This window comes from Bos javanicus, chromosome 15 (assembly GCF_032452875.1).
Source record: "Bos javanicus breed banteng chromosome 15, ARS-OSU_banteng_1.0, whole genome shotgun sequence".
Classification (NCBI taxonomy): Eukaryota; Metazoa; Chordata; class Mammalia; order Artiodactyla; family Bovidae; genus Bos; species Bos javanicus.
In genome coordinates, this window is record NC_083882.1 from 2,214,770 (window position 1) to 2,242,506 (window position 27,737).

General features: G+C 39.0%; 1 protein-coding gene across 10 annotated transcripts in view; it reads right to left on the bottom strand.

The window, feature by feature from the left end:
* The window catches only part of GRIA4 (glutamate ionotropic receptor AMPA type subunit 4), a 680,382-nt gene that overhangs the window by 403,361 nt on the left and 249,284 nt on the right, over positions 1 to 27,737 (bottom strand). For all 10 annotated transcript variants that reach the window (XM_061440066.1, XM_061440062.1, XM_061440061.1 and 7 more), the window contains exon 4: positions 22,392 to 22,631. In XM_061440066.1, coding sequence (XP_061296050.1) covers positions 22,392 to 22,631 — 240 coding nt within the window. The remainder of the gene's footprint in view (positions 1 to 22,391; positions 22,632 to 27,737) is intronic.

Consider the following 27,737-nt stretch of genomic DNA (forward strand, 5'->3'; position numbering starts at 1 on the left):
TATATTTTATATAACTATATTTATGAATTGTAGTTACAATTTAGTAATGATTTATGTACAGGGTTCTGCCTATGTATTCTTCTAGGACCTTTATGGATTCTGGCATTTAAACCAATTTGAGCTTATTTTTGTATGTGATGTAAGAACATGTAGCTGTCTGATTTCCACTTATTGATGAAACAGTCTTCATATTGTATATTCTTGCCTCTTTTTTTTTGTAGATTATTATCACATCATAAGTGTGAACTTATTTCTGGGTTCTTTTATTTCTGGGTTCTCTATGTTCCATTGATCTATGCATCTATTACTGTGCCAATAAAATACTGTTTTGATTAATCAACTTTGTAATATAGTCTGAAGTCAAGGAGCATGATCCCTGCAGCTTTGTTCTTTTTCCTCGATTGCTTTGGCAATTTGGGGTCTTTTGTGGTTCCACATAAATTATAGGAGATGGTTAGATGGTATCACGAGATGGTTAAATGGGATCAACAACTCAATGGACATGAGCTGGAGCAAACTCTGGGAGATGACAAACGATAGGGAAGCCTGGAATGCTGCAGTCCATGGGGTGGCAAAAAATCAGACACGACTGAGTGACTGAACAACAGCAAATAAATTATAGGGTTATTTGTTCTAGGTTTGTGAAAAATATAATGGATATTTTTATAGGGATGGCGTTAATATGAAGATTTCTCTGGATAGTATGAGCATTTTGACAAAATTATTTCTTCCAATCTAAAACACATTATATCTTTCCATTTCTTTGTATCGTTTTCAATTTCCTTCATCAATGTTTTTCAATTTTCAAAGTATGTCTTTCATCCCTTTGGTTAACTTCATTCCTAGGCATTTTATACTTTTTATTTGATTGTAAATGGAATTTCCCCCCTAAATTTTCTTTCTGGTATCTCATTATTCATGTATGGAAAGGGAATGGATATTATACTATATAATTATCTTGTAAATTTACTGATTTATTAGTTCTATTTTTTTTTTTTTGACACAGACCATAGGATTTTCTCTTTATAGAATGATGTCATCTGCAAAGAGTGACAGTTTACTTCTTATATTCTAGTTTGAATACTCCTATTTCCTTTTCTTTTCTGAGAATTATGGTAAGTTCAGCTCAGTTCAGTTTAGCTGCTCTGTCATGTCCGACTCTTTGCGACTCCATGGACTGCTGCATACCAGGCTTCCCTGTCCATTACCAACTCCCAGAGCTTGCAAAAACTCATGTCCATCGAGTTGGTGATGCCATCCAACAATGTCATCCTCTGTCATCCCCTTCTCCTCCTGCCTTCAGTCTTTCCCAGGATCAGGGTCTTTAACAATGAGTCAGTTCTTCACATCAGGTGGCCAAAGTATTGGAGTTTTAGCTTCAACATCAGTCCTTCCAATGAATATTCACGACTGATTTCCTTTAGGATGGACTTTTTGGATCTCCTTGAAGTCCGAGGGACTCTCAAGCGTCTTCTCCAACACCACAGTTCAAAAGCATAAATTCTTTGGCACTCAGCTTTCTTTAAGTCCAAATCTCACATCCATACATGACTACTGTAAAAATCATAGCTTTGACTAGACAGAACTTTGTCAGCAAAGTAATGTCTCTTCTTTTTAATATGCTGTCTAGGTTGGTCATAGCTTTTCTTCCAAGGAGCAAGCATCTTTTAATTTCATGGTTGCAGTCACCATCTGCAGTGATTTTGGAGCCCCCCGCCCCACCCCAAATGAAGTCTCTCACTGTTTCCATTGTCTCCCCATTTATTTGCCATGAAGTGATGGGACTGGATGCCATGATCTTAGTTTTCTGAATGTTGACTTCTAAGCCAACTTTTTCACTCTTCACTTTCACTGTCACCAAGAGGCTCTTTAGCTCTTCTTCATTTTCTCCCATAAGGGTAGTCTCATCTGCATATCTGAGGTTATTGATATTTCTCCTGGCAATCTTGATTCCAGCCCATCCTTTTTCCAGCCAGGCATTTTGCATAATGTACTCTGCATATACGTTAAATAAGCAGAGTGACAATATACAGCCTTGACATACTCCTTACCTGATTTGGAACCAGTCTGTTTTTCCATGTCCAATTCTAACTGTTGCTTCTTGACTTGCATACAGATTTCCCAGGAAGCAGATAAGGTGGTCTGGTATTCCCATCTCTTTAAGACTTTTCTACATTTTTTTGTGATCCACACAGTGAAAGAATTTGGGATAGCCAATAAAGCAAAAATAGATGTTTTTCTGGAACTCTCTTGCTTTTTTGATGATCCAGTGGATGTTGGCAATTTGATTTCTGGTTCCTTTGCCTTTTTTAAATCCAGCTTGAGGAAGTTCACAGTTCATATACTGTAGAAGCCTGGCTTGGAGAATTTTGAGCATTACTTTACTAGTGTGTGCAAAGAGTGCAATTGTTCCGTAGTTTTAGCATCTTTGGCATTGCCTTTCTTTGGGATTGGAATGAAAACTGACCTTTTGCAGTCCTGTGGTCACTGCTGAATTTTGCCAATTTGCTGGCATATTGAGTGCAGCACTTCATAGCATCATATTTTAGGATTTGAAATAGCTCAACTGGAATTCCATCACCTCCACTAGCTTTGCTTGTAGTGACGATTCTTAAGGCCCACTTTATTTCACACTCCATAATGTTTGGCTCTAGGTGAGTGAATACATCATCGTGGTTATCTGGGTCATGAAGATCTTTTTTTTTTTTTTTTTTGTATAGTTCTCCTGTGTATTCTTGCCACCTCTTCTTAATATCTCCTGCTTCCGTTTGGTCCATACCATTTTTGTCCTTTATTGTGCCCATCTTTTCTTGAGATGCTCCCTTGGTATCTGTCACTTTCTTGAAGCAATCTCTAGTCTTTCCCATTCTATTGCTTCCCTCTATTTCTTTGCATTTACTACTAAGACTTTCTCATCTCTCCTTGCTATTCTTTAGAACTATGCATTCAAATGGATGTATTTTTCCTTTTCTCCTTTGCCTTTCACTTCTTTTCTCAGCTATTTGTAATGCCTCCTCAGACAACCATTTTGCCTTTTTGCCTTTCCTTTTCTTGGGGATGGTCTTGATCACTGCCCCCTATCCAAAGTAATGGATAGTTTTTCCATCCATAGTTTTTCAGTAACTCTGTCTATCAGATCTAATCTTTTGAATCTATTTGTCACATCCACTGTATAATTGTAAGGGATTTGATTTAGGTCATACCTGAATGGTTAGTGATTTTCCCTACTTTCTTTAATCTAAGTCCGAGTTTTGCCATAAGGAGTTCATGATCTGAGCCATGGCCATGTCTGGTCTTGTTTTTGCTGACTTTATAGAGCTTCTCCATCTTTGGCTGCAAAGAATATAATCAATATGAGTTTGATATTGACAATCTGGTGATGTCCATGTGTAGAGTTATCTCTCTTGTTGGAAGAGGGTGTTTGCTATGACTAGTGTGTTCTCTTGGTAAAACTCTGTTAGTTTTTGCCCTTCTTCATTTTGTACTCTGAGGCCAAATTTGCCTGTTACTCCAGATATCTTTTGATTTCCTCGTTTTTCATTCCAGTCCCCTATAATGAAGAGGAAATCTTTTTTTAGGTGTTTGTTCTAGAAAGTCTTGTAGGTCTTCATAAAACCTTTTGACTTCAGCTTCTTCAGCATTACTGGTTGGGGCATAGACTTGGATTACTGTGATATTGAATTGTTTGTCTTGGAAATGAACAGAAATCATTCTGTCATTTTGAGATTGCATCCAACAACGACATTTAAGAGTCTTTTGTTGTCTATGATGGCTACGCCATTTCTTCTAAGGGATTCTTGCCCACAGTAATAGATATAATGGTCATTTGTATTAAATTCACCCATTCCAGTCCATTTTAGTTCACTGATTCCTAAAATGTTGATGCTCACTCTTGCCATCTCCTGTTTGACCACTTCTAATTTGCCTTAATTCATCAACCTGACATTCCAGGTTCCTATGCATAATTCTTCTTTTCAACATCAGACTTTACTTCCATCACCAGTCACATCCACAGCTGGGCATTATTTTTCCTTTGGGTCCATCTCTTCATTCATTCTGGAGTTATTTCTCCACTCTTCTCTAGTAGCATATTGGGCAGCTACGGAACTGGGGAATTCCTCTTTCAGTGTCATATCACTTTGCCTTTTCATATTCCTCATGGGATACTCAAGGCCAGAATACTGAAGTGGTTTGCCATTCCCACTTGAGTGGGCCACATTTTTTCGGAACTCTCCACTATGACCCATCCGTCTTGGGTGGCTCATAGTTTCATTGAGTTAGACAAGGCTGTGGTCCATGTGATCAGTTTGACTAGTTTTTTTGTGATTGTGGTTTTCATTCTGTCTGTCCTCTGAAGTATAAGATAAGAGATGTATGGAAGCTTCCTGCTGGGAGAGACTGACTCTGGGGGAAACTGGGTCTTGTTCTGATGGGTGGGGCTGTGCTCAGAAAATGTTAAATCAGATTTTCATTTGATGAGTGGGTCTGTGTTCCCTCCCTGTTGTTTGACCTGAGACCAAACTTTGGTGGAGGTAATGAAGATAATGGGACCTCCTTCAAAAGGTCCTATGCAGGTACTGAAGCAGTCAGTGCCCCTGACCCTGAAGTAGGCCATGCCAACCCACACCTACTCCGGAGACTCTGGACACTCACAGGCGAGTCTGGGTAAGTCTCTTGTACGGTCACTGCTCCTTTCTCCTGGCTCCTGGTGTGTACAAGATTTTTTTTTGTGTGTGTGTGTGCCCTCCAAGAGTCTCTTTCCCCAGTCCTGTATAAGTTTTGGCACAAAACATTGAGCACCAGGAGACCCCACAGAGACTGAGCCAGACCTGCCTTTGAGTGTTTGAATGTCTCCTGTGGAGGTACGGGCCAGTATTGACCTGCTGGAGGGGAAGGGGCTCTGGGTGCCAGACCTGGGTGTGGCATAAGCCATCCTGGTAGAGATCTCCATTAAGCCCACCATAGAGCCACCAGAATTGTGGTGAGGACTTCCAATATTAAGTTAAATTGAAGGAGTGAGAATGGACCTTCTTGTCTTGTTCCTGATTTGAGAGAAAGTCTTTCTGTTCTAAATGATAGTCTTGCTGGATGGTGTATCCTGTCAGTCTGTGTTAGTTACTCAGTTGTGTGTGACTCTGCAACCCCATGGATGGTAGCACAACAGGCTCCTTTGTCCATGGGGATTCTCCAGGCAAGAATACTGGAGTGAGTTGCCATGCCCTTCTCCAGGGGATCTTCCCCACAAAGGAATGGAACCCAGGTCCCCTGCATTGTGGGAGGATTCTTTACCATCTGAGTCACCAGGGAAGCCCCAAAGTATCCTAGGTTGCAGGTTTTTACCTCTTAGAATGTAGAATATATACTGACATTGCCTTCTGGCCTGAAAATTTTCTGCAAAAATGTCAGCTAATAGCCCCATGAAAGTTGCCTTGTATGTGGCTTATTCCTCTTGATGCCTGCCGGGAGCCGGCGAGAGACATTCTACTCGTGACAAAGGTCATGAGGAAGGAGGCTCGGCATACACAAAGGCAGGATCGAGCCTCAGGAGTCCCCCTGGATATTCTCGAGCATCTACCCCCAAAAAACCAGAGTCTTCTTACTTTATTGCTTTGTGCTCTCACCTCTGACTTTACTGGGGGCTGTCCCCCACCACCATCTCGCTCTCTCTGTCAAAGAGTTAACTTACAGCTCCAATTAATAAAGTTCCTGGGCAATTAGGAGTGTTTAAATCCAAACCCCTCAGATGGCTCTCTAACTCGCCTGACAAGTTTACCGGGACTCCTACAGCTATGCATACGATTGTTTACAGTCTCCCAGCCTCGAGAGGCATGGGAAGCTTAAGATATTCAAATAGTTAGAACCTCTCAGAGAGTTAGAAACTGTCAGAATAAACTAGTAAAGGATTTCATTGATGAGCCAATGCTTGTTGCCAATTTTCACATCCCCTGAATTGTATCCTTGAATGTGTATTAATTAATATAGTTGGTATTTAGAAAAAATAAGTAGTGGCCTTGGTGTTAGTAACTTTAGACCCTTAAGGTAATAAATTCTTTCCTTTGTTGTAAACCCATTACACATCCACCCTATAGGAATGCAATTTTATCTTTGGTAGATGGCGCCAAACCTTAAAATAATTACTCTTAGAGAAAATAAGTCTTTGTTGATAAGTCCTTGTCAAGAGTCATAAAATGTTAATAGGCCTTCTGGCCAGAAGATGATGTAAATCACCTAAACCATTTGTATACGATAAATTTGCAGGAAAGAAACCCTGGTTTTTGATAAGGATCAAAGTCTGCTGACTTTGCATCCCCTATTATCCTCTATGTGTAACTTAGGGTATATAAGCCCCTGTTAAAAATAAAGCTATGGGCCTTGCTCACCAATGCTTGGTCTCCCCATGTCATACTTTTCACATTCTGGCTGAAGTCTCCATCTGGAGCGTGGATATCCTCTGCGACCACTTATTTGCCTGGGCTTCTAAGACCCACTCGAGAAGGTGTCTAAGGTGGGGCACCTTCTGCTATTTGAGAGGGCGCCTTCGGCCTCCGTGGTCAGAGCTAACCTGGTGTCACGGGTTATATTGATTTTCCGTGTAAACCAAGCTACTCAGCCTCTTTTCTCCACTGAATTTTCCTACTGAGCTATCCTTATTCTATTACTCTTTATATCTCTAATTACCACTTGAATAGGTCGCCGACGCCGTCTCCCCTTCGAATACCCTGGATCAGCCAGGGCTGGACCTCAGCAGGTGCCTTTTAGAGTTCTATCTTTAAATTATGCCATTTTAATTATGTCGTATCTTGGTATGAGCTGTTTTTGTTCATCTTGCTTGGAACCCTCTGTGCTTTCTGTATACTTCTGACTCTCTTCCCTCTCTACTTCTGGGGCCTGTAATGTGAATGCTGGTACAATTCATGTTGTTTTAGAGCCCTCTTAAATTTTTCTCATTTTAAAAAAATTGCCTTTCTCTTTGCTGTTTTAATTGTGTGATTTCCATTAGTTTGTCTTCAAGATCAGTGAGGAGTTCTTCTCTATCATCTAGTCTGCTGACAATTACTTCTAATGTGTTTTTCATTTCAGTTATCACATTATTCAATTCTGACTGTTTTTTTTGTTTTTGTTTTTTAATATTTTCTAGTTCCTTGTTATAATTCTCACCAAACTTCCCTATTTCAGTTAACATTTTTATTACTACTCTTTTCCTTAATTCAGTTAGCATTCTTATTCTAATGCTTTGAGCTCTTTATTTTGCAAATTATTTGTTTAATTGCTTTTTTTTTTCTCTTTCAATTGAAACCTGTCTTCTGATTCTGTTTAACTTTCTCTTACTTTGTGAAATTAAGTGAAGTGTTTACCTATTGCAGTCTTGAAGGAGGATGTCTTTGTGTGGGAGTGTCTGTGTATAGTTTGCATGTGACCAATGGCTTTGCTGGTAGAGCTGGATCTGATGTGAACACAAAAGACTTGCCTTTTCCCAGGAGGTGCTGGTAGCTATCACTTTGGAAGGAAGTGGGCCTTGACATGCAGTGGTTAGACCACAGTCAGATGTAGCTGGGGTGTCTCCTATGCTCAGTGGCCTTCACTGCCCTATCTGGGTTGGAGGTGGGTCCTAAGTTGCTGGAGCATAAGTTCTGATGGTTAAATCTGAGCTGGCTGCATTCCTTTTGAGTGTGCTCTGCCACCCCCTAGCACTTGTTCTCTCGCTCTTGAGGGGAACAGTGCTTGGGTAGAAGGGCTGGTGTGGGAGGCCCACATGGGTCTGGGCATGGGCTGTGGCAGTCCCACCATAGCTGGGACCCCAAGGTGGCTCTGATACACTGCCTGTGTAAGCACCATCACAGCTGCCCTTGCTCTGCTCAGATGCAGCTCAGATCCTAGCTGCCTTTGTCCCTCACAGCTGAGCTACCCCAAGCTGCAGCAGCCTTCACCCCAGCATGGAGCTGTGTCCTGAGGCAACTGGGATTGAGGCAGTCACTCAGTTTAGGGTAGGGTCTGTGCAGGGTTGTCCTGGGAAACTGGCAAGTGACCCCATACAGATTCAATCTGCCCTGCTTCAGGAGTGTGTGTGTGTGCTCCTCAGGAGTGGAGTCTAGGCTTCTCACAGCCTTCCTTCACTGCCACTGGCCTTCCAACCAGCCCACCAGACTCCTATTCTGTGTCCCTTCTTGAGGGTACAGTCCCAACCTGACTGCTTCTCTTCCACTCCTACCTGATTCTGTGTGGATCTTTCTCACAATCGGTTTGTACACTCTTTCTGCAGGTCCTCACTGGCAGTGAGTTTGCAGTGAGAACTGTTCCATAGGTGGGTATATTTTTGATGTGTCCTTTGAGGGAGACGAGTTCTGTGTCCTTCAACTCTGCCCCCATGGTCTCTCCCCTACCCAGTTATGTTCTTATTTTCTTATTTAGAGACTGAGCACACAGTGGGAATAAGTGACAAAGAAAGAACGTCCAGACAAGTGATCTGTCAGTGACTCAGCAATGTGAGTCTAGTGCCTACTAAGTGACAACTAAATTATTGTTAATTTATTAATAATTTAATATTCAAATTCAGCTCAAATATTCATGAAAAGTGCATACTTATTTTCTCTTCCCTTCCACTCAGGTATCTTTAACCTTTCAAATGAATGTTCAAAAGGCTTTTGGCACCACAAAAGCAACGGTAGGCATCTATATTTCACCCTAGAATTTCTTCATTCTGCCAACCCATTACTTATTTTGCTGCTCCTAGCTTTGCTTTCTTCTTTGATTTCCCTTGTTTTAGCTTCATATCATAGTTCTTTGCTAATCTCTGCCTTGTTTGGCAGTCCTATTCTGATTCATTCTCTTTGTCAGATTTCAGCATTCTTCTTTTTTTTTTAATATAAATGGATTTATTTTAATTGTAGGCTAATTATATTACAATATTGTATTGGTTTTGCGATATATCAACATGAACCTGCCACAGGTATACACGTGTTCCCCATCCTGAGCCCTCCTCCCTCCTCCCTCCTCCCTCCCTGTACCATCCCTCTGCGTCATCCCAGTGCACCATCCCCAAGCATCCAGTATCATGCATTGAACTTGGACGGGCAATTCATTTCATATATGATAGTATACATGTTTCAATACCATTCTCCCAAATCATCCCACCCTCTCCCTCTCCAACAGAGTCCAAAAGACTGTTCTATACATCTGTGTCTCTTTTGCTGTCTCTCATACAGGGTTATCGTTACCATCTTTCTAAATTCCATATATATGCATTAGTATACTGTACGGGTGTTTTTCTTTCTGGCTTACTTCACTCTGTATAATAGGCTCCAGTTTCATCCACCTCATTAGAACTGATTCAAATGTATTCTTTTTAATGGCTGAGTAATACTCCATTGTGTATATGTACCACAGCTTTCTTATCCATTCATCTGCTGATGGACATCTAGGTTGCTTCCATGTCCTGGCTATTATAAACAGTGCTGCGATGAACATTGGGGTACACGTGTCTCTTTCAGCATTCTTTCAGCATTTAACTCCCAGTATTTGCTTGCCAATCGACCAGACCCAGCGGCCACAACTGGGACCCTTTTGTCCCTGGTCTTCTCCTGATGTGGACAACTGGCCAGAGTGCTCCAACTGGGTAAGGAACAAGAGACTTTATTGATCTCCCTCCCTTTCCCTCTCTCTTTCCTCTCCTTAACCCTTCCTATCCTTCCCCGTTTTTCTAGTCCCCCAATCCTGGATGCAGGAATCTGGTTGAAGGGCCCTCAGCCTGAGCTGAGGATTGGAGACTGATCACCTCCTCTTGGCAGAGAACTCAAATTCCGGTTCTAGTCTGGTCTGCTGATTTCCGGTAGGGCCGAGTTCCAGTCCTCCCTTCTCTGGAAGCCCAGGGAAAAGTCCCTGAACGCCTGGGTATCTGTAGGTGGCAGGAGACGTCTGTGAGGCCACCCTTTTCGCCCCCCTCTCCCGCTTCCTCCCCCTTCTTCTTTCAACCTGGTTTCCTTTCCTCCCTTGAAATCTTTGATGTTAGTACTTGGATCTGAAGTTCTGTGTCTCTATAGGAGGTTTTCTGAGAGACTGTATTCTTGTATTTAAGGGCTTCCCTGGTGGCGCAGAAGTTAAAGCGTCTGCCTGCAATGTGGGAGACCTGGGTTCAATCCCTGGGCTGGGAAGATCTGCTGGAGAAGAAAATGGCAACCCACTCCAGTGTTCTTGCCCAGAGAATCCCATGGACAGATGAGCTTTGTGGGCTACAGTCCATGGGTCACAAAGAATCAGACATGACTGAGTGACTTCACTTTCACTTTTGCTTTGATGAGGACTGTCGGAGAAGGCAACGGCACCCCACTCCAGTACTCCTGCCTGGAAAATCCCATGGATGGAGGAGCCTGGTGGGCTACAGTCCATGGGGTCGCTAGGAGTCAGACACGACTGAGCGACTTCACTTTTACTTTTCACTTTCATGCATTGGAGAAGGAAATGGTAACCCACTCCAGTGTTCTTGCCTGGAGAATCTCAGGGATGGGGGACCCTGGTGGGCTGCCGTCTATGGGGTCGCACAGAGTCGGACACGACTGAAGCGACTTAGCAGCAGCAGCAGCAGCAGCAGTATTTGTCCTCAAATTTTCATTCTATAGCCAGGGAAAGTGGGACATGACAGATAGATGTGCAGCTCTTTTGACTTCTCTCACAGTGAAAAGGGATTAGACACAAACCGTCTTTATAAAAATACACACCAATATTCCTTAATTCTATCCACTCACCCCTTAGTCAGAGAAGGCAATGGCAACACACTCCAGTACTCTTGCCTGGAAAATCCCATGGAAGAAGTAGCCTGGTAGGCTGCAGTCCATGGGGTCACTAAGAGTTGGGCATGACTGAGCAACTTCACTTTTATTTTTCACTCTCATGCACTGGAGAAGGAAATGGCAACCCACTCCAGTATTTTTGCCTGGAGAATCTCAGGGACAGAGGAGCCTAGTGGGCTGCTGTCTATGGGGTCGCACAGAGTTGGACAAGACTGAAGCAACTTAGCAGCAGCAGCAGCAGCACCCCTTAGTACATTTCTTCCCTTTCTAGACCACAGTGGTAACAGCCTATAGACTCTGGGTTAACAGGGACAGGGAATAAACATTGCATGCTTGTATGCTAAGTCGCTTCAGTCATGTCCAATTCTTTGTGACCCCATGGACTGTATCCCACTAGGCTTCTCTGTCCATGGAATTCTCCAGGCAGGAATACTGGAGTGGGTTTCTATGCCCTCCTCCAGGGGATCTTCCTCACCCAGGGATCAAACCCTCATCTTTTAAGTCTCCTGCAGTGGCAGGCAGGTTCTTTACCACTAGCGCCACCAGAGAAGTCCCAATACACTTTGCAGTAACAACCAAAGGAGAGGCTATGCAGGGAGCAAGGAATGCCTTGCCTCTTTCTGATCACACTAGTTTATGTTATCCTAGGCTTTACTCTCCATGGTTTCAGCAACATTTAGTAAACCATGGCCCAAAAATACTAAATGAAAATATGTAGAAATAAGCAATTTATAAGTTTTAAATTGTGTGCCCTTCTGAGAAGTGTGATAAAATCTCCTACTGTTTCTGATTCATTCTGCCTGAGATGTGAATCCTCCCTTTGTCCAGCTATCCTGCACCTTATTCACTTAGTAGCTGGCTTGGTTATCAGATCAGCTGTCAAGGTATTGCAGTACTTGTGTTCAAGTCACCGTTATTTTACTTAAGTTTGGTCTCAAAGCATAAGATCAGTGATTATGGCAAATCTGGATATACAAAAGAGAAGCCATAAAGTGTTTCCTTTAAGTATAAAAGTGAAAATTCTTAATAAGAAAAGAAAAAAAAAGTCTGATGAAATTGCTAAGGTTCATGGTTGGAACAAATGTTCTATCCATGAAAGTATGAAGAAGAAAATAGAAATTTGTACTAGTTTTTCTGTTGTACAAACTGTAAAAGTATGGGCACATTCCGTGATAAGTGTTCAGTTAAGATAGAAAAGACATTACATTTTTACAATAAGATACTTTTAGAGTGAGAGACTGCATTCATATAAGTTTTATTACAGTACATTTTTATAACTTTCTATTTTTAGTTATTGTTATTAGTCTTTCCTGTGCCTAATTTATAAATTAAAGTTTATCACTGGAAAAACAACATATGAAACATTCGGCACTATCCATGGTTTCAAGCATCCACTAGGGGTGAAACATATTCCCCATGGATAAGAGGGGACTACTATGCTATTTCTCCATCAGTTACAAGTTAGAATCTCCGTAGGAAGCTCCATTGTTACATCCACATTTTCCTTTGCTCTTCCATTGACCTGGATCCAGCAGGAGGGCAGGAATACATTTTTGAAAGAAATAGTTGTGTTGTTTCCCTCTTGTCAGAATGGGTTTTCCTCACACTTGGCAATTTGAAACAACTAAATATTTGGCATGTTAGTCTGACCATAAATGTAATAAAAGTCAGTAAGCAAGTTTGGATGAGCTATATAATATAGTCTAAATCTTAATGTATTAACTATAAAAGGATAGTTGCCTGAAAGTTGTCATGGGAGGTTTACAAAATGGAATTAATTTTCATCCTGGTAAGTACTTTAGACAAAGTTTTTTTTTTTTTTTTTTCAGGACTAGAAAATAAGTTGAAAATATGGCTTAATGCTGTAAAGAATTAAAGATAAATTGTTTATCCTTTCTTGGATAATAGGGCTTCCCAGGTGGCTCAGTGGTAAAGAATCCACCCACCAGTACAGGAGCTGATGGAGATGTGGGTTTGAACCCTGGATCAGGAAGGCCTCTGGAGGAGGAAATGGCAACCACTCCAGTATTCTTGCTGGATAATCCCATGGACAGAGGAGCCTGGTGGGCTACAGTCTATGGGGTCATAAAACTATCCAATTATAACTTGTAAGATTCTTACTTCTCCTAACTTTGTATGTCAATTAACTCTGTCTTGCTATTGTATTTTTAATCTTGTTTTTAATAAGAAAAATGGCCCTGAAGCATTTTAAGTGGCACACTTAATAGTAGATGTATGTTAGCAGAGTATCAGTATGTGTGGTAATTAACAGTTGGAGATGGGTGAGGGATGAGGAAAAAAAATGGTGGTTATAATCAGTACTGTAGACACTAAGCACTCCAAATCCAATTGACAGGCTGTACAACTGCATAATTACCCTTGATTTTTCCCCATCTCACTCTTATTTGAAAAAGATTTCAAAGAAGGAGTAGATATCAGTAATATTACTTTTGTGTAACTTGAAGTCATTAGACTATATTCCTTAGAGTTATCTGCTCTGTTATCCCTCTGCTGCTGCTGCTGCTAAGTCACTTCAGTCGTGTCCGACTCTGTGTGACCCCAAAGATGGCAGCCCACTAGGCTCCTCTGTCCCTGGGATTCTCCAGGCAAGAACACTGGAGTGGGTTGCCATTTCCTTCTCCAATGCATGAAAGTGAAAAGTGAAAGTGAAGTCACTCAGTCGTGCCCGACTCTTAGTGACCCCATGGACTGGAGCCTACCACGCTCCTCCGTCCATGGGATTTTCCAGGCAAGAGTATCCTCTACATTATTGTAAATTTGAGTTTAAGGGGATTGTAGGAGTCCATAATTGGTAATGGATGAGAGAAAGATTAAGGTTCTTAGTGTGATTGAAATCATTCATGTTGCCTAGTGGATGAAATCATTCATCCTCTCTATGTTCTGAGGGAAGGCAGAGAAAGAGGGAAAGAACAATAAAATGAAACAACGTGGAAAAAAAAAATAGAGAAGAAAATTGGAGCTGAACCCAAAAGAAAGACAGGAGAGTTTTCCAGAGTGATTTATGCAGGTTTAATTTGGAGTGAGTAAAAGGGATACTGAAAGGTATCTCATGCTTTTTCATTTACTCCTTTTTCTATTACTTAGACCTCAACTTTGCTGCAAATGGATTTAAGGCAGTTTAAAAGTAAATGGTATGTATGTGGTGAAAACCAAAAAGCAGAAATAAAATAGCAAGATGCCTCCCCTCCTTAGGTAAACACACACACACATATATATATATATATATATTTTTTTTTTTTTTTTTTTTTCCACCCCCTCATCACTTGCACTGGCTTCAGTATAGGATAATCAGCATGTGCATATTATGCCATCCACCAGTGTTGTTTTTTAAGCTTCTCATTACATAGATTATGCAATGTGTAGAAAATATTTTTGTAACAAAAGAAAAGCTCACCCCTGGGCGGGGGGGAGGGGGTGGGGGTGGGGGGAGATGAAAGACAAAAGGAAACAAGCCAAAACTAACAAAGTGAAGTTTTATCCTCCATTCTTTGTCACATATATCTCTCCTACACATAATTTACCTAAAGCTATAATATTTATTAAGATACCAGATAAAAGATGTTTAGTAACCTGTGAAACAACACCAATAGCCTGGAAAGTACTGATGTAGGTAAAACACTGAGCATGAAACTTTAAAGTGAACCAAGATTAAATAAAATAAGGTCCATGTCAGCCATTGCTTAGGTTAGACATGAGATCAAAGTTGCTGGCCATCAGAATGCTTATGAAAAATATGAAGTGTTCATTGGAATTGAAAAAAAAATGTGAGGTTTATGTTTCTTCTTTTTTCCATTGATCATAAATTCACCTCATTATCAGTGGTGTTAGAAATAGCCTTAAACACATCATAAATACTTAAAATTTTGGGCAACAGACACAGGTAAAAATATTTATTTTGAAAAGGTTTATTGAAGATTAACCATTACTTATTTTGTAAATATTTAAATTAATGTGTCTTTTTCACTCAAGGAAATCTGAAAAAAAATTCAAGATTTTATATTACTGAAAATGCTATTCAAAATTTTTAAAAATATTTAATATATGTAAATTAAGAACATTATTTTTCAGCCTTCTTGATGTTTCTTCATGATAATAAAATTTCATTCAATTCAAGTACCATTCCTACAAGAGGATTTTTCATTTTGACTATTCTATGAACTATCTGGTCCATTAAAATATGGTACCCGATCCCATGAACAGAAGCCCACTAGACTCCTTTGTCCACGGGATTCTCTAGGCAACAATACTGGAGTGGGTTGCCACTTCCTTCTCTAGGGGATCTTTCTGACCCAGGGATTCAACCTAGGTCACCTGACTTGACGGTGGATTCTTTACTGCTGAGCCACATAGGAAACCCTTTAATAAAAAATGAGTTACATGATTAGTTTTTAGAGTTCTAAAATTATTTGATACTTATTGCCAATGACTTCACTTGATTAATTCATGTATTCAATATTTATAGTATGCCTAACAGGGATTACTATGCTAAACATGAAAGGTATAGATATAAAAAGGTTTAACAACAACTGGAGAACTTTCATTTCTAAAGGAAGAAAAGATATGTAAATGTATACACATTGCAGTGTGAAAATTACTATAAAAAGATTATGCACAGGATGTTCTCTAAGTTGTTTTCTTACACAGTAAAATATGAATCAAAAAGAGATTTGGAAATTTCACTCAAAGTGAAATAAATTATTATAAATGAGCTCATTGGTTAGATATGCTGTTTTTTCCAATATGGTAGCTTTTAGGCAAATTAACCATTTAAATTAATCAATTAAAGATAAAATGTAAAATTCAGTTTCTCAGGTAGGTACATAAGCCATAATTTAAAGAACTTAATAATGTCATATTTATTAACACAAAAATCTTATCAAAGTTTGTGCTTAAATGATGTTTCATAGTGTTTTTTCCTTAAAAGGCAATGATTTTTTATGGAAAGTAATTGTGTTCCAATTTAAAATTGTAAAAACACTAAGCTATGAATCTAAGGCAAGTTTCTAGTTGTCAAGTAGAATGCTGTGTACTATTTCCTAATGAAGTCATAGCAAGAGTATATTTTCAGCAGTGTCTTGTTCATTGTTGCATTGTTAATACTTATCAAATTACCTGATGAAATCTGAACAAGAAAGGTTTATTGAATGCTAAATGGATAAATAGATACATTGAACCCATAAATAAATGAACAGGTTTTTTTTTTTTTTTCCTTCTTTGAGAGTCAGTCAAATGAACAGAAGCAAGTAGTCATCAACTGGTAAAGAGATCACTTACGCCATCTATTATCTTAATTCTTTCCCACACCATTTCAAAGGAAAGAATAGAATAAGTGATGACAACTTAAGAAATAACTCAGTGGATCAATGAAATAAATTATTGCAAAATAAGAATTTATGAGGCATCAGAAAGTTATGGGATGGGGAGGGAGGTGGGAATGTGGTTCAGGATGAGGAACACATGTACACCCATGGCTGATTCATGTCAATGTATGGCAAAACCACTATAATGTTGTAAAGTAAATTAGCCTCCAATTAAAATAAATAAATTAAAAAGAAATAAAGAAAGTTACGTTTCACTTAAGTTCATAGAGAAATTCAGGATCATATTAAGGCAGTTACTTTTAATAGATGAAATGTTTTGATGAGTAGTTCATAATGACAGTAGAGGATTAGATAACAGTACTAAAGTATACCATGCTACCTTATTTCTTTACATTTGGTTTTGTGCATTATTATTATTTTTTTCAATTCTGGTCTCTAATGTTGATGTGTGAACGTTCCTTTCTTAATGATGTAAAAATATAGATGACTCTTAGCCAACTATGTTTATGATAGAAGTTAATCACACTTTCATAACTGAGGTTCATACTTCAGTTGGTGATAATGAGGCATAATTTTCAACACTGTATCTAAGAGGAGTTAAGTTGGGCTTGTGATCCTAAAATCATAAAATGAGTATAATAATTTCAAAGTGGTGAAAATTATTCTTGTCCTTTACAAGTGCTTGAGTAAGACTTAGAATATTGATAAAAATGTTAATATCACGGCAGTGTGAACCAACTGAACATAAGAAACATGTTATTTTTTATTCATGTAATTACCACGTAGAACAAAGGTGTATACTTGGAAGTTAGGTTGAGTTACTATGTGTGTGTGTGTGTGTGTGTGTGCTCAGTCACTCAGTCATGTCCAGCTCTGTATCCCATAACTGTACCCTGACAGGCTCCTCTGTTCATGGGATTATCTAAGCAAGAATACTGGAGTGTGAAGCTATTTCCTCTTCCAGAGGATCTTCCAGACCCAGGGATCAAACCCATGTCTCCTGCAGCTTCTGCATTGGCAGGCAGACTCTTTACCATTCGAACCACCTTGGAAGTGCTCAGTTACTATAATGGAATTCAGTTCAAATGACTAGCTATTCATCCCAAAGTAAGTTACCAGAGAGAAACTAGAGATTCTAGACAGTGACTTGCATCAGTTGGTTAGAAGCAAACCAGTTCAATTACTGGGTGATGACAAAAAAAAGGAGGCCTTTTGTTCAGCAAGATAATAAGTAGGTAAATGATTTCAAGATGCTTATTACAAGAAATAGTGCTTGTACCATGATGAATTTAATCCTTTGAAGGCTGATATTTAACCAGGAAAAAGAAGCTTTAAATAACCAAGTATTATCTGCTTACATTAGAGTGATCTCATGGTAAAAAAATGGGAGGTGGTTTAAGATTGGAGGATCTGAATTGTTATTCAGAAGTGAGTATCCTAAAAAGTATAAACAGGTGCAAAAGCAAAGCAAAATTTTTTATATTTATTTATTTATTAATTGAAGGATGTGAACTGTGAACTTCCAGATGTTCAAGCTGGTTTTAGAAAAGGCAGAGGAACCAGAGATCAAATTGCCAACATTCTCTGCATCATCAAAAAAGCAAGAGAGTTCCAAAAAAGCATCTATTTCTGCTTTATTGACTATGCCAAAGCCTTTACTGTGTGGATCACAATAAACTGTGAAAAATTCTGAAAGAGATGGGAATACAAGATCACCTGACCTGCCTCTTGAGAAACCTATATGCAGGTCAGGAAGCAACAGTTAGAACTGGACATGGAACAACAGACTGGTTCCAAATAGGAAAAGGAGTATGTCAAGGCTGTATATTGTCACTCTGCTTATTTAACTTCTATGCAGAGTACATCATGAGAAATGCTGGGTTGGAAGAAGAAGAAGGTGGAATTAAGATTGCTGGGAGAAATATCAATAACCTCAGATATGCAGATGACACCACCCTTCTGGCAGAAAGTGAAGAGGAACTCAAAAGCCTCTTGATGAAGGTGAAAGAAGAGAGTGAAAAAGTTGGCTAAAAGCTGAACATTCAGAAAACTAAGATCATGGCATCTGGTCCCATCACTTCATGGGAAATAGATGGGGAAACAGTGGAAACAGTGTCAGACTTTATTTTCTTGGGCTCCAAAATCACTGCAGATGATGACTGCAGCCATGAAATTAAAAGACACTTACTCCTTGGAAGAAAAGTTATGACTAACCTAGATAGCATATTCAAAAGCAGAGACATTACTTTGTCATCAAGTTCCGTCTAGTCAAGGCTATGGTTTTTCCAGTGGTCATGTATGGATGTGAGAGTTGGACTGTGAAGAAAGCTGGGTGCTGAAGAATTGATGCCTTTGAACTGTGGTGTTGGAGAAGACTCTTGAGAGTCCCTTGGACTGCAAGGAGATCCAATCAGTCCATTCTGAAGGAGATCAGCCCTGGGTGTACTTTGAAAAGAATGATGCTAAAGCTGAAACTCCAGTACTTTGGCCACCTCATGCGAAGAGTTGACTCATTGGAAAGACTCTGATGCTGGGAGGGATTGGGGGCAGGAGGAGAAGGGGACGACAGAGGATGAGATGGCTGGATGGCATCACTGACTCGATGGACGTGAGTCTGAGTGAACTCTGGGAGATGGTGATAGACAGGGAGGCCTGGTGTGCTGCGATTCATGGATCACAAAGAGTCGGACATGACTGAGTGACTGAACTGAACTGAACTGAAGGATAATTGATTTACAATGTTGTGTTCCCAGATGGCTCAGTGGTAAAGAATCCACCGGCCAGTGCAGGAGACACGGGAGATGTAAGTTCAATTCCTGGGTTGGAAAGATCCCCTGTAAAAGGAAATAGCAATCCATTCCAAAAATCCTGCTGGAAAAAATCCCATGTAGCCTAGTACACTACAGTCCATGGGGTCACAAAGAGTCAGACAGGACTGAGTGACTGAGAAGTCACGTTGGTTTCCACAATAGAACAACCCAAATCAGACATACGAGATGTGAGTTTCATCCCTGGATGGGGAAGATCCCCTGGAAAAAGGAATGGCTACCCACTCCAGTATTCTTGTTTGGAGAATTCCATCAACAGAGAAGCCCGGTGTGTTACAGTTCAGGGGGTCGTAAAGAGTTGGACAGGTCTGAATCACTAACACTTTCACTTTCACTACCGTTTTAATCCTTATTGGGAGGGGAGGTTGATGCATGAATGCCTAGAACTCTCTACTTGCCAGAGACTAGTTTGCACAAGGCAAAGAAAGAAGCAAGACAGTTCCTTATGGTATTTCACAGAGCAACTCTGCCCATAGTGGCAAACTGAGCTGTGTCATAACAAACCACAGAAAGAGCCATCTCATCCATATTCTAGTTTATATTTCTTAACATCATGATTCAGCTTTTAAACACCTAAAATCTAATTGCCAACATCCGTCAGATCTTAGAAAAAGCAAGGAAATTCTAGAAAAACATCTGCTTCATTGACTATGTAGAAGCCTTCGACTGTGTGGATCAAAACAAACTGTGGACAATTCTTTAAGAGATGGGAATATCAGGCGACCTTACCTGTCTCCTGAGAAACCTGTTTGCAGGTCAAGGAGCAAGAGTTAGAACCAGACATAGAACAACAAGCTGTTTCAAAATTGGGAAAGGAGTATGACAAGGCTGTATAGGGTCACCCTGCTTACTTAACTTATATGCAGAGTACATCATGTGAAATGCCAGGCTGAATGAATGACAAGCTGGAATCAAGAATGCTGGGAGAAATATCAGCAACGTGAGGTATGCAGATGACACCACTCCAATGGCAGAAAGTGAAGAAGAACTAAAGAGCCTCTTGATGAGTGTGAAAGAGCAGAGTGAAAAAACCTTCTTAAAGCTCAATATTCAAAAAGCAAGATCATGGCATCCAGTTCCATCACTTCATGGCAAATAAATGGGGAAAAGGTGAAAACAGTGACAGATTTTAGTTTCTTGGACTCCAAAATCACTGTGGATGGTGACGTGTAGCCAAAAAGTTAAAAGACACTTGCTTTTTGGAGGAAAAGCTATGTCAAACCTAAACAGCATATTAAAAATTAGATACATCACTTTTTGGACAAAGGTCCATATAAGTCAAAGCTATGGTTTTTCCAGTAGTCATGTACAGATGTGAAAAGTTGGACCATAAAGACAACTGAATGCTGAAGAATTGATCCTTTCAAACTGAGATGCTGGAGAAGACTCTTGAGAATTCCTTGGACAGCAAGGAGATCAAACCAGTCAATCCTAAAGGAAATCAACCTTGAATATTCATTGGAAGAACTGATACTGAAGCTGAAGCTCTAGTACTTTGGCCACCTGATGCAAAGAGCTGACTCGTTGGAAAAGACTCTGATGCTGGGAAAGATTAAGGGCAGGAGGAGAGGGGGTGACAGAGGATCAGATGGTTGGATGGCATCACTGACTCAATGCACATGAATTTGAGCACTCTGGGAGATAGTGGAGGACAGGGAAGCCTGGCATGCTGCAGTCCATGGGGTCTCAAAGTCCAACATGACTTAATGACTGAACAGCAACCACAGTTTAATCTTCTCTTCCCCTACTGAAGGGCATCTTGGTTGCTTCTAAGTTGTGGCTAATATGAATAAAACTGTTATAAACATCTGTGTGAAGATTTTTCTGTGATTTGGATGAAAATATTAAGGATCATGGCTGCTGGATCGTATAATAGGAATAAACTTAATTTTGTAAGGAATCGTCAAATTGTCTTCCAAAATAGCTATACAATGAAGGGGAGTTCCTGTTTCTCCATGTCCTAATCATCTTTTGATGTTGTCAGTGCTCTGAATTTTGGCCATTCTGATAGATATATAGTAGTATCTCATAGTTGTTTTCATTTGCATTATGATTCCATTTTCAGTGTCCTTTTGCTTAAGGATAATTCTAAAAGTTAGAAATGAACAAAGTGGTAATTTTTTAGTCTGTAATTCATCCTCTAGGATGCTTTGAATTGCCAGCTATTGGAAAATGACATCATGAAATATAGATATGCTCCCAAATTTCCAAGTGAGATTTAGGGTATGCTACAATTCTGAAGAAAATACACTGATGATATTAAATTTTCTGAGCTTGTTTCCAAATGGTAAGTTTACCAAGAATGCCAATTTAAGCAAAGGGCTATCATTGGTGTGTAAATTAAATATCATTAAATATGCAAATTTTAATAAGAAATAAATTCATTTAATGAATTTTCATCTCTGAATATAATATTCTGAATATTTGGAATTTGAAGATAATTATATATTAAAATGACTTATTTTGCTTGTTTATTATCTTTACATTTATTTTAAATTCATTTTACAGATAGACTTACTCAAGCATGTTCCTAAAATGTTGCCTGGTTGAACTTTTGCTATAACTTCTTCTTTGCTTATAAATCTTATGCTTTAAGGAAAAAGGACTGGACAAAACCCTATGTTTTGTCCATGCTTCCCTGACGTTTGTTTTGAAACATAATATATTGCTATGATTTTGGTCACCAAATACAGAGCAAAACTGAGCAAGAATTGGAATTCTTTAAGATATATCTCCAAATAAAGTCAAAATATTTCAACATTGTACAAAATTGTATGTATTGCCATAATTTTTTAAATATAAATTTATTTATTTTAATTGGAGGCTAATTACTTTACAATATTGTATTGGTTTTGCCATACATCAACATGAATCTGCCACAGGTGTTCCCCATTTGATGTTATCTATCTTATTTATCCAATACAAGGATCATATTTTATCACTTATTAATCTATATAGACTTATAGGAAAAGATAAAGTGAAAGGTTGCCAGCAAGCAGAGGCCTTACCACCAAATCTTTATTCTCATTGTCATGACCCTTCGATTACAGAATTAACTCAACCTGATACTGTTTTAAAATCTTCTGAAATATTAAAGGATATGCATTTGAGGTAAAAAAAAAACACTTATTTTATGACTACACCTGAAATATCATCATGGAAATTAAAAAAAAAAAATATATATATATATATATATATTACAATTTCAACTAAGTAACAGAGCAGACATTGCTTGAGTGACCTTGTAAGTTTGAAGTTCATTTAATTAGAAAATTTTCCCCAGAATCAAGATAAAAACAGTAAGAATTCATATTGACCATTTTCTCATTTAAGCCATATTAGGGATCAAAATATATTGCTAAATCACACAAATGATACAAAGCAATTTAAACTGAAAATTAGAGTTTTACTTACGTAGATGTGGAATTTCAACTTACCCCTGTCCGTGTCATACAGGAATACAAAACAGTTCCATTCATAGTGATCCAGCAGACTCAAAAGGGCTCCTCTTAAGGAAGGCCTTAGCTGCAGCACAAACTGGCTCTCCCCCTCAGTAGGAAAACTTGGTGTGATGAGGGAGATATGCAAGGCGCTGCAGAATGAGGTCAAGGTATGTACTGACCTCTTATCATAGAGTCCAAAAATGGCAAATACTCCTCTGGAATACTGGGAACAGACTAAAATAGAAGAAGAAGAAGAAAAACTATTAGCACACTTTAAAATTGTTGACTCCACATCTACAGTTTATGAAAAAAAATTCTGAATCATTGATATGTCAGGAATATAATATGAGGAAAGAGAAAAAGTGAACTGTGCAATCAGTCATAGAAATAATTAATGAACTCTTGAGGCTGTACTCAATGCCCTGCAGTGAACAAGATAACAAGAGGTTTACTCAAGAAACCAAATTAAATTAAGGAAAATTTGACTAAAATAAAATAATATATAGTTCTCCATGATAATGTGACAAACCCTATGCTAGAAATTTTTAAGTATGACAAATGCAAATTTTTCTCTGTATTTTGTATTATATGCAAAAATATGATATTATACTTGAAAATGTCTGATTATTAATTGGAGGAGCATTTAAATTACCTCAGTGCTGTCCTTCTTAAACTATATGCATTTATTTGTCTTTTCTATTTTGAATTAGATTGCATTTGCTACTTAGTCTAAATTGTTACTTTTTTTTCTCTTTTGCAAGGTAGGTTTCAGTTTTTACCACAACTTTAGAGTTCTCTTGATTTACATTTGAAAACAAGAGTTTATTCTATATGAGAAATAACTACTGTGCTATCCTAGAAGGTTAGTGGAATTGTGGCCAGTTGTGTAGCTTCTGAACATGTGCATGCTTAGCCGCTCAGTCGTGTGTGACCTCATGGACTGCCGTCCACCAGGGCTCCTCTTTCTATGGGGATTCTCCAGGCAGGAATTCTGGAGTGGGTTGCCATGCCCTCCTCCAGGGTATCTTTCTAACCCAGGGATAGAACCTAGGTCTACCCACACTGTAGGCAGATTCTTTAACCATCTGAGACACCAGGGAAGCCCAAGAATACTGGAGTGGGTAGCCTGTCCCTTCTCCAGGGGATCTTCCCAACCCAGGAATAGGACCGGGGTCTCCTGCATTGCAGGCAGATTCTTCACCAACTGAGCTACCGTGTAGCTTCTAGGTGGAAGCAATTCTCAAACCCAATGGAACCAAGTTTCCCTGAAGTATTTAAAAGAACTTCAGGTAAACATGTACACAGCCTAGTCTTGACCTTTCTTTCCCATGCTCCCAGTTGTCACAAGGACAAGAAGGCCAATTCATAAAGAGAAAAACAAAAACAAAAAAACTTTTCTCAAGATTCTTGCAAAATCATATTCTGATCCCTCTTTTGACATGACTGATTTCAAACTTGGATGAGTTTTAAATTAAAACTTAATGGATACAGACCTGCATTAAAGGATACTCTTTCTTGTATATACAGTAAATCAAGAATGTTTGAATTCCAAATTCTTACAGTTAACCTCATATGGCTAAAGACCTATTTCTTCTCGGTTTATATAGCTAGTTTAAGAACTTTTTTAGTTATGGAAAGATTTAGTTACAAATTTAACTGATAAATTCATTAAGAAGCCTAGAATGTTGGATAGTGGAATAGTTCCTTGTGAAACATAAGAAACTTGCAGTAATAGGCTCTTGAAAAAAATAGCAATCCTGATAACATTTGTATCTATGTTCTATATCTGGGATTTAGGAAATTATGAAGAATAATTATATAAGATAAGTTAATAAAATCTGGAAATTTTTATTTTGTTCTTTTCTATTTGTGTCTTGAAATTGGGGATAGAGACTAAGAAATTTAATTAAATCAGAGGAGAGTAACAATTAAAATAAAAGTGCTATTGATTTTCTTTAGATGATATTCTCCAAGAGATACATGCATGTTTCACAAAAATTAAAGCCCAACTAAGGGACCACAGTCTATGTTCATCTAAGTAAGACTAAGATAGAACTGACATTGATATAGGGGAAAGACTGCAAACTTTGCAAATAAACTCAAACCATAGTGTTTTTACTTATAACCAGTTTGTTATTATTCAGTCACTCAGTCATGTCTGACCAATTGCAACCCCATGGACTGCAGCACACGAGGCTTCCCTGTCCTCCACATCTCCTGGAGTTCATTCAAATTCATGTCCATTGAGTCAGTGATGCAATCCAACCATGTGGTCCCCTGTCATCCCCTTCTACTCCTGCCTTCAATCTTTCCCAGCATCAGATTTTTTTCTAAGGAGTCAGCTCTTCACATCAGGTGGCCAAAGTACTGGAGCTTTAGCATTAGCATCAGTCTTTCTAGTGAATATTCAGAGTTTATTTCCTTTAGAATTGACTAAGATTTGATCTCCTTGCAGTCCAAGGGACTCTCAAGAGTCTTCCCCAACAGTTCTAAGTCATCAGTTCTTCAGTGCTCAGCCTTCTTTATGGTTCAACTTTCACATCTGTACATAACTACTGGGAAAACTGTAGCTTGAACTATTAAAAACTTTGTGAGCAAAGTAATGTTTCTGACTTTTAATGCACTATCCAGGTTTGTAATAGATTTTCTTCCAAGAAACAAGTGTCTCTTCATCAAGAGACTCTTTAGTTCCTCTTCACTTTCTGCCATAAGAGTGGTGTCATCTTGTACTAATCCTAACCTAGGCTAAATTCCTTATTCTTATTCGTCTCAACTATCAATATAGTTGGGACGAATAAGATGGTGGAGTAGAAGGAGTTATGCTCATCTTCTTCTGTAAAAACACCAGAATTGCAACTAATGCTGAACAACCATTGATTGGAAATTTTTGGATCCCACCAAAATAAGATACCCCACTCCAAGGGCAAAGGAGAAGCTGAGACAAGACAGTAGGAGGTGCACAATCGTGTTTAAAATCAAATCACAGACCCACCAGTGACTCTTGGAGGGTGCAAACAATTTGTTCTGTGCAAAAGGACCCAGGAAATGGAGAAGTGACCTAGACAAGAGACAGAGGAGAAATGGAAAGATACACCCATCTGAATATAGAGTTCCGAAGAATAGGAAGGAGAGATAAGAAAGTCTTCCTAAATGATAAATGCAAATAAATAAAGGGAAAAAATAGAATAGGAAAGACTAGAGAGCTCTTCAAGAAAATTAGAGATACCAAGGGAACATTTAAAGCAAGATGGGCACAATAAAGGACCGAAACGGTATGGACCTAACAGAAGTAGAAGACATTAAGAAGAGGTGGCAAGGATACACAGAAGAGCTATGCAGAAAAGACCATAAAGACCAGATAACCACAATGGTGTGGTCACTCACCTAGAGCCAGATATTTTGGGGTGTGAAGTCAAGTGGGCCTTAGGAAGGATTACTACAAAAAAAGCTGGTGGTGGTGATGGAATTCCAGCTGAGCTATTTAAATCCTAAAAAGCTTTATAGTTTCTGGTCTTACGTTTAGATCTTTAATCCATTTTGAGTTTATTTCTGTGTATGGTGTTAGAAAGTGTTCTAGTTTCATTCTTTTACAAGTGGTTGACCAGTTTTCCCAGCACCACTTGTTAAAGAGATTGTCTTTAATCCATTGTATATTCTTGCCTCCTTTGTCAAAGATAAGGTGTCCATAGGTGCGTGGATTTATCTCTGGGCTTTCTATTTTGTTCCATTGATCTATTTTTCTGTCTTTGTGCCAGTACCATACTGTCTTGATGACTGTGGCTTTGTAGTAGAGCCTGAAGTTAGGCAGGTTGACTCCTCCAGTTCCATTCTTCTTTCTCAGGATGACTTTGGCTATTTGATTTTTGTGTTTTTTGTATTTCCATACAAATTGTGAAATTATTTGTTCTAGCTCTGTGAAAAATACCATTGGTAGCTTGATATATCTCTCCGACATACATCACAGCAGGATCCTCTATGACCCACCTCCCAGAATATTGGAAATAAAAGCAAAAATAAACAAATGGGACCTAATTAAGCTTAAAAGCTTCTGCACAACAAAGGGAACTATAAGCAAGGTGAAAAGATAGCCTTCAGAATGGGAGAAAATAATAGCAAATAAAGCAACGGACAAACAACTAATCTCAAAAATATATAAGCAACTCCTACAGCTCAATTTCAGAAAAATAAATGACCCAACCGAAAAATGGGCCAAAGAACTAAGTAGACATTTCTCCAATGAAAACATACAGATGGCTAACAAACACATGAAAAGATGCTCAACATCACTCATTATCAGAGAAATGCAAATCAAAACCACTATGAGGTACCATTTCACGCCAGTCAGAATGGCTGCAATCCAAAAGTCTACAAGCAATTAATACTGGAGAGGGTGTAGAGAAAAGGGAACCCTCTTACACTGTTGGTTGGAATGCAAACTAGTATAGCCACTATGGAGAACAGTGTGGAGATTCCTTAAAAAACTGGAAATAGAACTGCCTTATGACCTAGCAATCCTACTGCTGGGCATACACACTGAGGAAACCAGAATTGAAAGAGACACATGTACCCCACTATTCATCGCAGCACTGTTTATAATAACCAGGACATGGAAACAACCTAGATGTCCATCAGCAGATGAATGGATAAAGAAAGCTGTGGTACATATACACAAAGGAGTATTACTCAGCCATTAAAAAGAATACATTTGAATCATTTCTAATGAGGTGGATGAAACTGGAGCCTATTATGCAGAGTGAAGTAAGCCAGAAATAAAAACACCAATACAGTATACTAATGCATATATATGGAACTTAGAAAGTTGGTAACAATAACCCTGTATACGAGACAGCAAAAGAGACACTGGTGTATAGAACAGTCTTATGGACTCTGTGGGAGAGGGAGAGGGTGGGATGATCTGGGAGAATAGCATTGAAACATGTATAATATCATATATGAAATGAGTCGCCAGTCCAGGTTGGATGCATGATACTGGATGCTTAGGGCTGGTGCACTGGGACGACCCAGAGGGATGGTATGGGGAGGGAGGAGGGAGGAGGGCTCAGGATAGGGAACACGTGTATACCTGTGGCAGATTCATGTTGATATATGGCAAAACCAATACAATATTGTAAAGTTAAAAAAAAAAATCCTAAAAAGATAATGCTGTGGATGTGCTGCATTCAGTATGCCAGGGAATTTGGAAAACTCAGCACTGGCCACAGGACAGAAACAGGTCAGTTTTCATTCCAGTCCCAAAGAAGGGCAATGTCAAAAAATGTTCAGACTACCGCACAATTGCTTTCATTTCACATGCTAGCAAAGTAATGCTCAAAATTCTTC